This window comes from Nyctereutes procyonoides, unplaced genomic scaffold, assembly GCF_905146905.1.
Source record: "Nyctereutes procyonoides isolate TBG_1078 unplaced genomic scaffold, NYPRO_anot_genome, whole genome shotgun sequence".
Taxonomy (NCBI): domain Eukaryota; kingdom Metazoa; phylum Chordata; class Mammalia; order Carnivora; family Canidae; genus Nyctereutes; species Nyctereutes procyonoides.
The window spans coordinates 14811106-14825265 of NW_026575044.1; the positions used below are offsets into that span (position 1 = coordinate 14811106).

At 48.0% G+C, this 14160-nt stretch overlaps 1 protein-coding gene across 7 annotated transcripts in view; it reads left to right on the plus strand.

Annotated features, from left to right (window-relative positions):
- Positions 1–14160, plus strand: part of LOC129508796 (GON-4-like protein) — a 73445-nt gene that overhangs the window by 51798 nt on the left and 7487 nt on the right. For 4 of the 7 annotated variants that reach the window (XM_055323901.1, XM_055323904.1, XM_055323906.1 and 1 more), the window contains 8 exons: positions 164–362; positions 865–951; positions 2053–2227; positions 3527–3671; positions 5507–5657; positions 10903–11019; positions 11424–13073; positions 13510–13765. In XM_055323901.1, coding sequence (XP_055179876.1) covers positions 164–362; positions 865–951; positions 2053–2227; positions 3527–3671; positions 5507–5657; positions 10903–11019; positions 11424–13073; positions 13510–13765 — 2780 coding nt within the window. Of the gene's footprint in view, positions 1–163; positions 363–864; positions 952–2052; positions 2228–3526; positions 3672–5506; positions 5658–10902; positions 11020–11403; positions 13074–13509; positions 13766–14160 lie in introns of those variants that run through there. The other 3 variants (XM_055323902.1, XM_055323905.1, XM_055323908.1) reach the window with 3 other exon arrangements.

Genomic DNA, 14160 nt, shown 5'->3' on the forward strand with positions numbered 1-14160 from the left:
ACATTTCTCTGCCCCTAGAGTTTTGTTTAATTTGACAAAAATGGGATGTGGGGGGTTCATAGAAGGTGGAAATATTCAGACTCTCAGCCCACTGTTAGGAGGAGCTGAGTGTGTTGTAAGCCTAGGGAAATGCTCACATACACTCCTTTCCCTCCTGGGATAGGTTTGAGGAACCGCTGGCCAACTTGCTGAATGAGCAACACCGCACAGTGAAGGAACAGCTCGAGCAACTGAAGATGAAGAAGTCTTCGGGCAGACAACAGCAGGAGGTCGAGAAGGTGAAGCCCCAGAGTGAGAAAGGCCATCAGACGCTGACTCTAGACCCAGCACAGAGGGGACGCCTCCAGCAGCAGATGCAACAGGTGAGTCTCCTCCTGGCAACATCGGGGCTGGTTGGGCCTGAGCCTGACATGGACACCAGAAGCTAGCAGTTCTCTAAACATCAGAAACAGGCATCTTGATGCCCACTGAAGTCATAGGACCATGAGATCTTCACATCACTTAGGACCTTGAAAGGGCATCACGTTGGTATCCTTATGGTTCAGGCAGGAATGCAAATGCATGTATGACCCTCATATTCCAAAGTTACAGATTGCAAAGTCCTCTGTGATGTGTTCTGAACGTAACGGCCTCACTTGCTGGAGTTCTAAATTCAGTCCCTCTGGTTTGATGTTGAACTTCCTCTAATTCTGTCATTTTGCTTAAGGGGAACAGATCTGAGAAATTCACACCCAGATATAGTGCCAATCTCATAGTCTCTCTGGAAAGCAAAGTGTGTGGTAACGTTGCAGACATCTTGGTAAGGTCTTCTGGGAAATGACAACGTCGTAACCTGTCACCGTGTTATTTTCTTTCCCTCCCCAGCATGTTCAGCTGTTGACGCAAATTCACCTTCTTGCCTCCTCCAACCCTAACCTCAATTCAGAGGCCAGTACCACCAGGATATTTCTTGTAAGCTTCCAAGTATCATTCACTCTATAAACTTCGGTATCTATTAGCTTGGGGGGGGGGGTCACTTTACCTAGATGGTCACCCAGCACCATCCACATTTCTCTACTGTGTATTCTGGCAGCTATTCCTATGGCTTCCTACATTTGCTGAGAGAACAGCCTCTGACCCCGTACAAGACCAAAAAGTGTATCCAGTTTCTTATTGGTCCTCTTCCTCATCTTTTTTTTTTTTTTTTTAAGATTTTATTTATTAGAGCACACAAGCAGGGAGGAGAGGCAGAGCAAGAGAGAGAGAAGCAGACTCCCCACTGAGCAGGGAGCCGATACAGGGCTCCATCCCAGGACCCTGAATTTATGACGTGAGCCAAAGGCAGATGCTTCACCAACTGATCCCCCTAGGCACCCCTCCTCTTCCTCCTCTACGTCTACCCTGATTTCTTAGGTTTTTGATACTTCTGTTCTTTTTATTGAATTCATTATCCATTCAGTAGGCTGTTAGTATTTTACGTATAAAATTAATTTTGGTTATGAAGTTTTTAAGTATTTTGGAGGAAGGGCTTTCAATTTTGAAATTTTCTAGTGTTATTCAAAGAAACCAAAAGACAAGAAATTTTAATTCTCACTTTCCAGAACCTTAATTCTAGCTGGGGAGCTAGACCATCCATCTGAAAAGCTGAGGAATAAAGCAAGAGCAGATGAGTGTATCATAAACACAATCCTTGAATATCTGAGTAGTTAACAAGACAGTAGTCTTAATGGAATAATGTTAATTACGAGGGACTTTTTTTTTTCCTCAAAGACCTTTCATTTGTTTATTCATGAGAGACACAGAGAGAGAGGCAGAGACACAGGCAGAGGGAGAAGCAGGCTCCATGCAGGGAGCCTGACATGGGACTTGATCCCGGGTCTCCAGGACCATACCCTGGACCGAAGGCAGGCGCTAAACCACTAAGCCACCCGGGCTGCCCATGAAGGACTTTCTGATGATTGTTACCTGTTTCTGTCCTCTAGCAGGAAGGACAGATTCTCCCTCAGAGGCAAGTGGGGGCTGCTGGTATTTAGTGTCTGGGGCTGAGGTCCCCTTTGTGCTCTGTCTCCCCAGAAGGAGCTGGGTACCTTCGCTCAGAGCTCTGTGGCGCTCCACCATCAGTCCAGCCCCGGCTTTCAGACCTTGTTCCAGCCTTGCAACCTGCTGGGGGCGATGCAGCTCATCGAAGACTTCAACACGCACATCAGCGTCATTGACTGGAGTCCTCGTAAAACCGTCAAGAAGACAGGTAGGGGACACACGCCTGCTTCTGCTTTTTCCTTGCATGGAGAGGTGGGGGTCTTACCCCATGCCTTCCTTCTGAGGACGTGGTAGTGTTTCAGCGTCCATCAGGGCTTGGCCGCCAGACAGGGCGCTGCGGGGGCAGAGAGCTAGATGTGAGGGTGGGAAGTGCCAGGAGAGAGGTCCAAGGGGTCTGCTGAAGGTAAAAGTCAAGTGGTTTTAAGTTGGCCCATGCTTAGGGTTTTACTCTGCCTCATTAAGATACTTTTATTTCCCTTAATGGTTGCAGTTGGGTCTCCACTTTGAATGAAATGTTGATTTGGGAACTAGGCACAAATTAGAGATGTTGTACATTTGCCATGTTCAGTGTTTTAAAGACTTGTGCAGGTTTGGTTCCTACCTTGCATTTTTTTAGTACTTTTTGAGAAAACATTTGCTGTTCCCTTAAACTGAATAATTGCTTCTGATTAGTTTCCTGGTTTAGCAGAGGAGTTGTGGTTTGCACTGGATGTGCGTTTGTCTTTGGATTTCTTTTTTAAATCCCTGATTCTAACCATTAAATTGAATATAGTTGAGTTTAAGTGCCTTATGTCATAGAAACTGATCTCAAACAACTTTCTTAGTTCGTGATGGTAATGAAAACTTAACATCATGCCATGGTAATAAATGACACAGTGTCCTGTGTTTTTTTTCTGGAGATATAAAAATACCATTTATGGAAGAACTGTTGATATAGTCGAGCTTTCCATGTCTGGAAAGGCAGACGTGCCTGGAATTGAGAGGCGTAGGCAGCAAGGCAGAAATGAGCGAGACTGAGTTGTCTTGTTCCTTTTACGGTTTTTGTTCCCAACTCCAGGAGGAATCTGGGGAGGACTTCATGAAAGTTAAGTTAGAATCAAATAAATAAAATAGGGGATCCCAGATTTGTGAGGGAGATGAAGGAAGTTGACATCTTATCCTAGAAGAAAACAAGCATTGTTGAAGGTTCCCTTTGAAGGACTGAAGGGGGGTGAGAGTTAACAGTCTGAGGGACGGAATTGTTGGCAGGAGGCAGGAGTGCGCACCGCTGAGGTGCTGGGCACTCCACCGAGGCCAGAGGGAGTGCCAGGGCCGGTGTGTTCAGCAGCGCCGAATGGACCTCCTTGTACATACCCATGTGCTGGGCTGAGGAAGATACTAGGATCTTCTCGGAGAAGGGGCTGGGGGACACCTCCAGGTAGGGGCAGCTCTACCTAAATGCAGATGTGCACTCAGAAGCTCTCTTTTGTTCTAGAATTTCATTTACCACAGAAAGTTTTCTTCACAGCAGATGAATTTCCCTGTTTGCCAAAGCAAGTGGCTTGGATCCTGGCCACCAGCAAGGTTTTCATGTATCCAGAGCTACTTCCAGTGTGTTCTCTGAAGGCGAAGAACCCCCAGGATAAGATTTTCTTCACCAAGGCTGAGGACAAGTAAGGGTTTACTGTGGGGGAGCAAAGGCACCAAGTGCCCTGAGGAAAAGACTTAGTTCTTTTTCTTGAGGCACTTAGGGGAAACAAGGCACGTGTCACCTGACATGCACACATGACCAGAAGCAAAGACATATTGTTGGGCACAGCTCCGTGGTGTGTGTCTGCTCCAGTAGTGCCAGATGGTGCTGTTTTGGCAGAACAATGTGTATTTTTTTTGAAACAATTTAACTTGTTTTTTTGCTTTTATTTGTTGTAGAAACCAATCTCATGGTACTGTTAGACAAAATTTTTGAAAGGAAAATAATTAAAAAAAAATTTTTTTTAGATATTATTTATTTATTCATGAGAGACACAGACAGAGAGGCAGAGACACAGGCAGAGGGAGAAGCAGGCTCCCTACAGGGAGCCCAATGTGGGACTCGACCCCGGGACTCCAGGATCAGGACCTGAGCCAATGGCAGGCGCTAAATCGCTGAGCCACCCAGGGATCCCCAGGAAAATAATTTTTATCCATAATCTTAACTACCCATGATAATGACTTCTTTCTTTCCTTTTATTTTAAAAAGATTTTATTTATTTATTCATGAGAGACAGAGAGAGAGAGAGAGAGAGAGGCAGAGACACAGGCAGAGGGAGAAGCAGGCTCCATGAAGGGAGCCTGATGTAGGACTTAATCCCAGGACTCCAGGACCATGCCCTGGGTCAAAGGCAGGTGCTAAACAGCTGAGCCACCCAGGGATCCCCTTTCCCTTCCTTTTCTTTCTTTCTTTCTTTCTTTCTTTCTTCTTTCTTTCTTTCTTTCTTTCTTTCTTTCTTTCTTTCTTTCTTTCTTTCTTTCTTTCTTTTTTCTTTTCTTTTCTTTTCTTTTCTTTTCTTTTCTTTTCTTTTCTTTCTTTTCTTTTTTTTCCTTCCTTTCTTTTCCTTCCTTTCCTTTTTCCTTTTTCCTTATTCTTTTTTCCTTTTTCCTTTCCTCTTTCCTTTCCTCTTTCCTTTCCTCTTCTCTGTGTCCAACATGTGGCTCGAACTCATGACCCTGCAATCAAGAGTCATACGCTCTACCCACTGAGCCAATCCAGTGCCTCCAATGATTATTCATATAAATATATATTTTTTATTTTTTTGACTTAACACCTTGAAATTGTTTTTCTGTGCTTCTGCTGGAACTTGATCCTTCCTGTTGTTTCTGTGTTTTGTCTTCTCAGGTGATGTTCCGCAGCCATAGGGCAGCCCTTTTATCTGCCTGTTTCATTTTTTCTCCTCTCTTTTTTTGCTGCTGTTAGTAGGGCTTCAACAAGCATCTTTGTGCATAGAGCAGGAAAGTCTTTTGAGTTTATCCCTTTGGGTAAATTCTCAAGCATGAGATTATTTGGTAAAGGTTGTGAACATTTTTATGGTTCTTGATGTGTGTTGGTCCCCAGCCATCAGCAGTTGTGTAGGTAACCACACTTGCACGGTTATGTTGGGAGGTGGTGTCGGTCCTGATTTAATACGTCTCACACAGTGCACATTACTCATTCCATATTTGTTTTTTTTTTTTCATTCCATATTTGAATTTTGTTTGTATCGTTAGTGTGAAGCACATCATGATCTGACATTTATTAGTGATTCAAACCCAGTTTTCCTCTTCCCACTTGACTGGGAACGCCTGGTGGTGTCTTTGTTGTTGTGCTTTCTAGCTCTCAATTCACACCTGCAGTTCTCTGCTGGGCAGCCATTGGCTTGCACAGGAATGAGGTGTGCAAGAGTGGGTCGGCTGTACACAGTGTGCTCCTCTGGAGAGAGAATGTTCTGTAGAATAGAATGAGGTGAGATTTAGGTCATGACCCCTTTCTCAGTTTGTTGGCTTTAGGGCTAAAGCACTTTGAAGGGACCAAGTTTCCTAAGCTGCTGATCAGCAAGTATCTCCTAACCTGCAAGACTGCCCACCAACTGACAGTGAGGATCAAGAACCTCAACATGAACAGAGCACCTGACAACATCATCAAAGTAAGTGCTTCCTGCATGTTTGGCCTCATTGGTCTCAACCTCAGCAGAGGGGCCCCAGCTCCTCCCACCCTAGCTAGATTAGGCCCCCTATGGCCTTTTCAGGGACATTGACCCTTGTTTTCTTCTATAGTATCATCTTCTTGGTTTGCTACAGGTATTTCTCCTAAAAATAAAATTATTCCAACTCTTTTTTAAAAATTATTTATTTATGTATTTGAGAGAGAGCTAGAGAACATGTATGGGGGGCAGGGGCAGGGAGAAGCAGAAGGCTTCGGACCTGAGCCGAAGGCAGACACTTAGCCCACCAAGCCTCTGAGGTGCCCCAGAATTATCCCAGCTCTGAAAGTGGGATTTTTCTCTCGAGCCAACCATTCTCTTTTCTGCTGGCCTTCTGGAAGAGTAGACAATAATCCGCTGTGTCCTCTTTTTTTTTTTTTGTTAAAGAGTTTATTCATGAGAGACACACAGAGAGAGGCAGAGACATGGGCAGAGGGAGGAGAAGCAGGCTCCATGCAGGGAGCCCGATGTGGGACTTGATCCTGGAACTCTGGAATCACGCCCTGAGTCAAAGGCAGATACTCAACCACTGAGCCACCCAGGCATCCCTGTATCTTTTTCTTTACTTGTTTCCTGTAGGTATGTCTGTCAAAAGAAAACGTATATACTTTATAAAAGGTAAAGAGTATAAGTGATTTAAAGAGTCAGATAGTTCCATGAGGTTTATTATGAAAATACTTTCCTCCCTGTTTCCCACTAGGTTTTTGAGGAGTGGCGTGTCTCTGGCTGTATCTGGGAGGCTTGCTTGTTATTGCCCCCCTTGGTGCTTTGGATCGAAGCCTCATTTATTATTATTATTATTATTATAAAGATTTATTTATTTATTCATGAAAGACACACACACACAGAGAGAGAGAGAGAGGTAGAGACACAGGCAGAGGGAGAAGCAGGCTCCTTCCAGGAGCCCGATGCAAGACTCAATACCAGATCCCGGGATCACGACTTGAGCCAAAGGCAACTTCCCAAACTGCTGAGCCACCCAGGCATCCCTGAAGCCTCATTTATTAAAGCGTAACACGGTGACAGAGGCTTTCCCATCATCACAGGTGTCTTCTGTCCCCTGATTCTCCCACGGGGTCATGGTTTTGGAGAGATCGGGTTCAGGGCTTGCACTGTAAGCATGAGACATGCTTGTCTTTGCCCTCACAGCTGAGCTCTGTGGCCTAGCATGATTTCTTTGCCTTTTCTGCCCATATGCTGTTTTGTGGAGTTGATAATTGCATTTGGGGGAGTGGGTGGGGCTTGGTCTTATGAGGTGTGTCCCTGTTCAACACTGGAGTTTACCACTGTATATGGAGTCTCTGGTCGGCAAACAATGTCGATATTCTGTCATTTTCAACATCCTGAGGATGCCTTGCCCCAACTCTTCTGATGCTACTCCCTCTAAACATGTTACTTTCGTGGCTCTCTGCATGAACAGCTTCTTGGGGATTTTCTCCCCTGTAATCTTGGGGGGCTAGTTTTGCCTCTTAAGTGTGTGAATCCTCCTAGTCCCCGAACCCGCACCTTTCTTGCTTTTACCTCCTTATTTTAGTGGAGCACATCCTCATGGCATTCTGGGGAAGAGGGCTTGAGAAACAGGCATTTAGATTGAAACTGGCCATAGTCACAGTATTCACAGTGCGTGGATTCCACCAGATGCTGCAAGCTGGTTTGCGTGTGTGTGTGACCATTGTCACTATGTGACACAAGGTCATACCACAGGAGGGGAAGACCTTTCTGTCTTATTTTTGCAACTTAGGAATCTCTTTATTTAAAACAAAAAGTTTTTTAAAAAGTTTAAAAATATACCCTTTTTCTACTTTCCACTTTCAGTGGGCCTGGATTGGAAGGTTGGAAATCATTTGTGTTAGAAAGCTTTAAGGTCCTTGTTCCAGTTTCTTCTAGTTGCTGTGCTATCGCTTTAGAGATTTGATGCCGTTTTGCCTCTTGAACCTGTGTGACGCCTGTGCTTCCCGTGGTGCCAGCAGCATATAGGATTTTTCCTTTTCTCCAATGTTTTGGGATTTTATGGTACTGTGGATGCCTCAGCATGGATCCAGTGTCATTGATTTTGCAGAGACTGGGCATCTCTCCTGGGTGGTACCCCCCCCCCCCCCATGCTCTGCCCTGGGCGGCACCCCCCATCCCCATGTGCTCTCCCGGTTGGTACCTCCAGGCCTCCCAGTGGTTTTCTCTTTTCCCAACACTTGATCTTTTGTTCTACCTTCTCGTCTGTTACTTTAGCTTCTTCTGCCTTTCTGCTGAGTTAGCTCTTCATTTCTCCAGAGATAGATACATAGATTTCTTAAAAAGATTTTATTTATTTGTTTGTTTGTTTATTTATTTATTTATTTATTTGGCATAGAGCACAGCAGAGGGAGAGGGAGAGGCAGACTCCCCGCTGAGCAGGGAGCCTGATTTGGCACTCGCTCCCAGGACCCTGAGATCATGACCTGAGCTGAAGGCAGATGCTTCACTGACTGAGCCCCCCAGGGACCCCTCCAGTTATATATTTAATTTCCAATAACTCTTTTATATCTGTTGATTATTCTTTGATGGCAAATGGCAGGGGGAGGTGGGAAGCAGGAGAGGACGAAGGCTGGGCTTGTCTCCTGTGACCCATCACACAGGGCGCCTAGCAGCCTCAGGCCAGCTCCTCCCCCACTACAGCCGACAGGGTGGGATTGGGGCCTCAGTGTCTCTTCAACGGCTTCTGCCTGTCCTCATCTTTTCCTATTTCCACTTCTAGCTGTACCGCCACCTCCAGAGGTTTCTGCTCTCTCACCCTGTGGCCAGTCTCCGACATTGTCATATTGGACCTTAACTTCTCCCCATGTGATGTTTGGCTTTCTTCATTCCCCTGTGTGTTTCCACTCATCCATCTGATTTTTAGTTTTGAAAATTTTACTGCTTTTACCTTTTCTTTCATTCTCTTTCCTTATAGGCTTTTACCTTAAAACAATTCCCTTCTGTTTTCATGGGGTTTTAAGAGGGAACAAAGGCAAATGGATGTGTTTAATCTGTTTTTAACGGTAAGTTAACTCTTTAACCTCTGAAAGCGTGGATATATCCCTGCCAAGATCTCAAATTATTTCCCCCTTGGCAATCCAGTGGCTGCTTTCCTGCTGTTGTCCTGTGTAATTGTCCGACTGGTGCTGTCCTTGACTCCCATCTCCTGCTCCCAGCTCAGTGGCTCTGCACAAGTTCCCCTTGCCCTGCTCTACCCACATGTCTGTGTTCCACAGGAGACTTGGAGCATGTGGGTTCTTCCACATTCATGCGTGTTGGCATGTTCTTTCTGTCTCCTTGTGGTCTTCACGTCTGTGTCTTTGGTCTGGCTTTTTCTCTCGAGTGCCAACTTTGTATAGCCAGTTGTTGGCAGCCATTCTTACCTGGGTTGACTCATTGACTCCTCAGTCTGAACCTTTTTCCTCTGCACCTTCCAGTTGTTGCCACCAGCCGCCCTTACCAGCACACCCCCCGCCCCGCCCCCCCCCCCCCCCAGCTTACCCTGCTGTCATCTGTGTCTGGGGGACATCATTGTCTGGCTGGTACCATCAGTCTCCCAACTTGAGCACTGCCATAGGTGGGTCTGTCCCACACCCTCCATTTTACCCACCTAATGCGGTGGCCTTACTGCTGTCCTTTGTTATGCCTGGATTCATGCCCTGCTTTTCTAACTGGTATCTCTAATTCTGGCTCCTTCACGTTGCTGCTGTGGCCACTTCTAGATAACACTTCAGGGTAGAGTTCACACTGCCGATGTGGCAGCGAAGGCCCAGCCTGCCTTGCCTCCGACTTGTCTCCAGAAGTCTCTTCACATTCCTTTGTTGTAGCCAGACCAGTCTTTTTGTGGTTCCTTAAACATGCTCATGTTTCAGAACAAGAAGTGTGCTCTGCCCCTGCCTGCCTCTGCAAACTCTGTGCCGTCAAGAGTCATCTGTAGTTGCAGCTGCTCCAGAGATGTTTTTATTGTTCAAGTTTTATCATTTTTTATGTGCATCTTTGTACTTTTGTACAGAGAATATCATTTTTGACTCTTTCTCCTTGTCTGTACGCTCCTTCGGAGCAGGAATGTCTTCTTTTATTTGTCCACTTGGCCTCTAACGGGTGCTTAGCAAATGTGGATTGGATGAATGCTTGTCACTGTTTAGACTCCTGTTAATTTACTCTTAAAACAGAATTGTGTCAATATCCCTTCTCTTTTTCCCTTCCCTTGTGATGTCCTTTGCACCATTACTTCCTTACTAGGAAACTTCTGTGAGTCCTGGATGAGGGTTAAGGTGTGATGGTGGCTGCTTTTGAGTGGGAGCAGATTTGTTAACGTAGAATCACTCTGACCATCTGCATCCTTTTCTTTGTGAAACCATGTCTGATGATATGGAGTGTTGCAAAATCTTCATTAGAATTTAGAGGTTGGGGGATCCCTGAATGGCTCAGTGGTTTAGTGCCTGCCTTCGGCTGAAGGCGTGATCCTGGAGTCCCGGGATCGAGTCCCACATCAGGCTCCCTGTATGGAGCCTGCTTCTCCCTCTGCCTGTGTCTCTGCCTCTCTCTGTGTCTCTCATGAATAAATAAATAACATCTTAAAAAAAAAAAAGAATTTAGAGGTTGGGGGCACCTGGGTGGCTCAGTGGTTGAGCATGTCTGCCTTTGGCTTAGGTTGTGATCCCAGAATCCTGGGATCAAATTCCACATTGGGCTCCTCACGGGGAGCCTGCTTCTCCCTCTGCCTATGTCTCTGTTTCTCTCTGTGTGTCTCTCATAAATAATAAATAAAATCTTAAAAAAATAAGCCTGTGGAGGTTTGTTTTAAAAAAAAGAAAAGAATTTAGAGATTGGGACTCCTGGGTGGCTCCCTCAGTAAAGCATCTGCCTTCTGCTCAGGTCATGGTCCCAGGGTCCTGGGATCAAGTCCTGCATTGGGCTCCCTGCTTAGTGAGGAGTCTGCTCCTCCCTCTGCCCTACCCCCTGCTCGTGCTCAATCAATCTCTCTCTCTCTCTCTCTCTCTCAAATAAATAAATAATTGAGATTAGTGTAATTTGTTGTTGTTTTTTTTTAAGTGTAATTTGAAATGTAGAGCATTAAGCATGTATTTGTATGTATGGGAGGTGTCTCAAATCTCTGCACACTTCACTCCCCAGCCTGACAGAGGGCAGTGTTTCTGGAGGGAATGTGAATTGTGTGTCATTTCTTCCTGCTCAGTTTTATAAGAAGACTAAGCAGCTGCCTGTCCTGATGAAATGCTGTGAAGAGATCCAACCACATCAGTGGAAACCACCTGTGGAGAGGGAAGAACACCGGCTTCCATTCTGGTTACAGGTACAGGCTTCCTCCTTGACATGTGTAGGCCACAGAATGTCCCTGAAACCCTGCCAGAGATGTCAAGGACTGTTTTCTGCCTACACTGTGTAGTTGTAGGACAGGGTCTCAGGAGAGCTGCCTCATTCACCCCTCCTCTCCTGCTTTGCCCTCCCCCCAGGTGACTCTGTAGCCTTTGAAAAAAAAATAGTAAAATGATAGTTTCCTAAAGGAAACTCAGACAAGAGTTTCTAGAGTGTATAATTGGAATGTAGTCTTGGTGAAATTTGATATCCTGCAGAAAAATCCTTCTTGAAAAGATTTTTTTGAGACTGTCCTAGAAAGGTCCCTAAAAACCCAGGAAGCCTTGTTCTTTCTGCCTGATGCTGACATGTGCTGGATCAGTGTGTTCTTATTCTCAATAGGCCAGTCTGCCATCCATCCAGGAGGAACTTTGGCGCATAGCTGGCGGCGCCAGAGGGGTAGGAAATGTGACTGGAGCCGCTGAGGTCAGCTCAGAGCCCGGCCTGGGGAAAGGCCGCTCGGAATTGGGGAGTGACACTCCGTATCCACTGCTGTTGCCCAAGGGTGTGGTCCTGAAACTGAAGCCAGTTGCCAACTGTTTTTCCAGGAAGGCCTGGAGACAGAAGCGGCCGGCAGTCCTGAAGCCCCTGCTAATTAGACCCAGCCCCTCTCTCCAGCCCAGCTCCTCCACCTCTGGGAAAGCTCCCACAAGGTCAGCCCAGTCAGAAGCGCCCCCTAGCAAGATGGTGGTCCGGATTCCTCCCATGATCCAGCCAGCCACCGTCCTACAGACGGTGTCAGGTGTCCCTCCCCTGGGGGCCCCTGCGGGGGATGGTTTTGAGTCTCCAGCAACACTGCCTCCCACGCCCCACGAGGCCAGGACCAGCTTCCCTCTGTCTGAGCCCCAGCCTCTGCTCACCCCTGCCCCTGTACCCAAGGTAATGCTGCCCTCACTTGCACCCTCTAAGTTTCGAAGGCCATGTGTAAAGCCGAGAGCCTCAAAGAGGAAGGGGGCCAAGGCCTCCCTCTGTCTGGAGCCAACCTCCCTCATCCACCCAGTTCCCGTCATCTTCACCGTACCCGCCACCACAGTCAAGGTCGTGAGCTTTGGTAGTGGCTGCAATGTGATCCAGCCTGTCAATGCAGCTGTGGCCCCAAGTTCTCAGACCATTCCCATCACCACCCTCTTGGTTAACCCTACGTCCTTCCCCTGCCCGTTGAACCAGCCCCTTGTGGCCTCCTCTCTCCCACCATTCATTGTTTCCAGCAACTCCGTGAGTCTTCCTGTCCCATCCACCCCTGAAGATAAGGCCCAAGTGAATGCAGACATTGGTGGCCCTCTGGCTGAAGGGAAAAATGCCTTTCAAGGCCTAGAACCCAAAGTAGAGCCCCAGGAATTCTCTCCTCTCTGTGCTCCTGTCTTCCCCAAAGAGGAGCACAGCCCAGGGCCACTGGCAGCAGACTGTGTGTGCCAGGAAGAGCTACCAGAGAACAGTGCCTGTGGCTGGACTCTTGTGAAGGCAGAGGACGAGAGGCAGGCTCTGCAACCGCTGCCCCCGGGGGACGTGGAGGAAATGGTCAAGATGGAACCTAAGGACCCTGGGGAGGATGATGCCAGTGGGTCCCCGGGGCAGGACGGCTGTGAGGACATCAGAGAGGAATGTGCTGTGGGCTTGGATGCTGGCTTCCCAGGTGAGGAGCTGAGTGGTCCTAGGGAGCGGAGGGGACAGCCGGCTGTCCAGCAGGAGGAAGAGAGGAGTGAGCCAGCCGGAGCTTCTTCAGCTGCCCGGGAGCCTCGGGATGAGGGAGACTCAGGGGACATGAGCAAAGGGTCTCTGGAGATGGCTTCCTCCTGTGCTGACCATGAGGTAACACGCGGCAGCCCCCTAGGGCAGTCTGAGGCTTGTGGCAGCACTGACAGCCAGGTGGTGGAGACCCCAGCTGGCCTGGAGGAGGAGGAGGAGGAGGACTTTGATGACCTTACTGCAGATGAGGAGGAGGAGCTGTCATCCGCCTCTGAGGAGTCCGTGCTGTCTGTCCCGGAGCTCCAGGTGAGCGTTGCCAACCTTCTCAAACGCTATGGCAAGCTGCTCACGCTTTTGGCCACCTGCTCGCTTGCCTCATATAGTCCTCCTGTCGTGTGTTTAGCTTCTGAGTATGTTTGTGGGACATAGTTTGATGGGAGGTTGAGGTGAGAAGAGGTAGCAGGTAAGCTTTTACTGAGGTGTTATGTCTGACTCAGTCATTTAAGGTTAGATTGCATCACCGTGCACAGTTTAAATTCCTGAACACATAGATCCTATGTGGGCCAAGGAACCCATCTTCAGGGTAGAAGGTGACCTTTCAAAAGGCATCTCCCAACCCCTACCTGCTACTGGGCCGCCAGTCCGGCTCTCCCTGTGTCCCGACTCCATGTTGGGCCCTGGTGGCCGCACCTGTGGCCTCGGCGAGCCAGTGCTACCCTGGGGACACTCCTGGGCTTTGCAGGAAACCATGGAGAAGCTGACCTGGTTGGCCTCTGAGAGGCGTGCAGGCCAGGAGGGCGAGTCTGAGGAGGAGAACTCTCAGGAAGAGAATTCTGAGCCTGAGGAAGAAGAGGAAGAAGAGGCAGAGGGAATGGAAAGCCTGCAGAAGGAGGATGAAATGGCAGATGAAGCCATTGGGGATCCCACTGAGAAGCCGCCAGCCCCCTTCGCCTCGCCCAGGACCGCTCCTGAAGCTGAGGCCAGCAGTACCCCGCCAGGTGAGTGGCAAGCCTGATGTGAGGGCCGGGGCCCAGCTGGCCCCCTTTCCATATGTTGTGCCGAGTGGCTGGTCGAAAACCACGTGTGAGTTATTAGAGGCCATCCTCTGGACCTCCCCCGAGCATGTTTGTCTGGAGCCTTTTCAGAGAAGCATGCTCAGACGTTGCAGATACAACTCTTAGCAGCTGCTAGGTTTGTTTAGGTTCGTTCAAGTGTGTATGCTGCTCCTCCATCCGTCACTCGGGAGGCTAAGAGCTACGTTTTTTCACTGTTCTCACCACAGCCTAGTCCCTTGAGAGCCCAGCATAAGACCAGACTCACTCTCAAGACCCCCTTTCTCCATACGCGGTAGCAGAGAGCCCCTTACTGTCCCAGGGAATGTGGCTATGCCAGC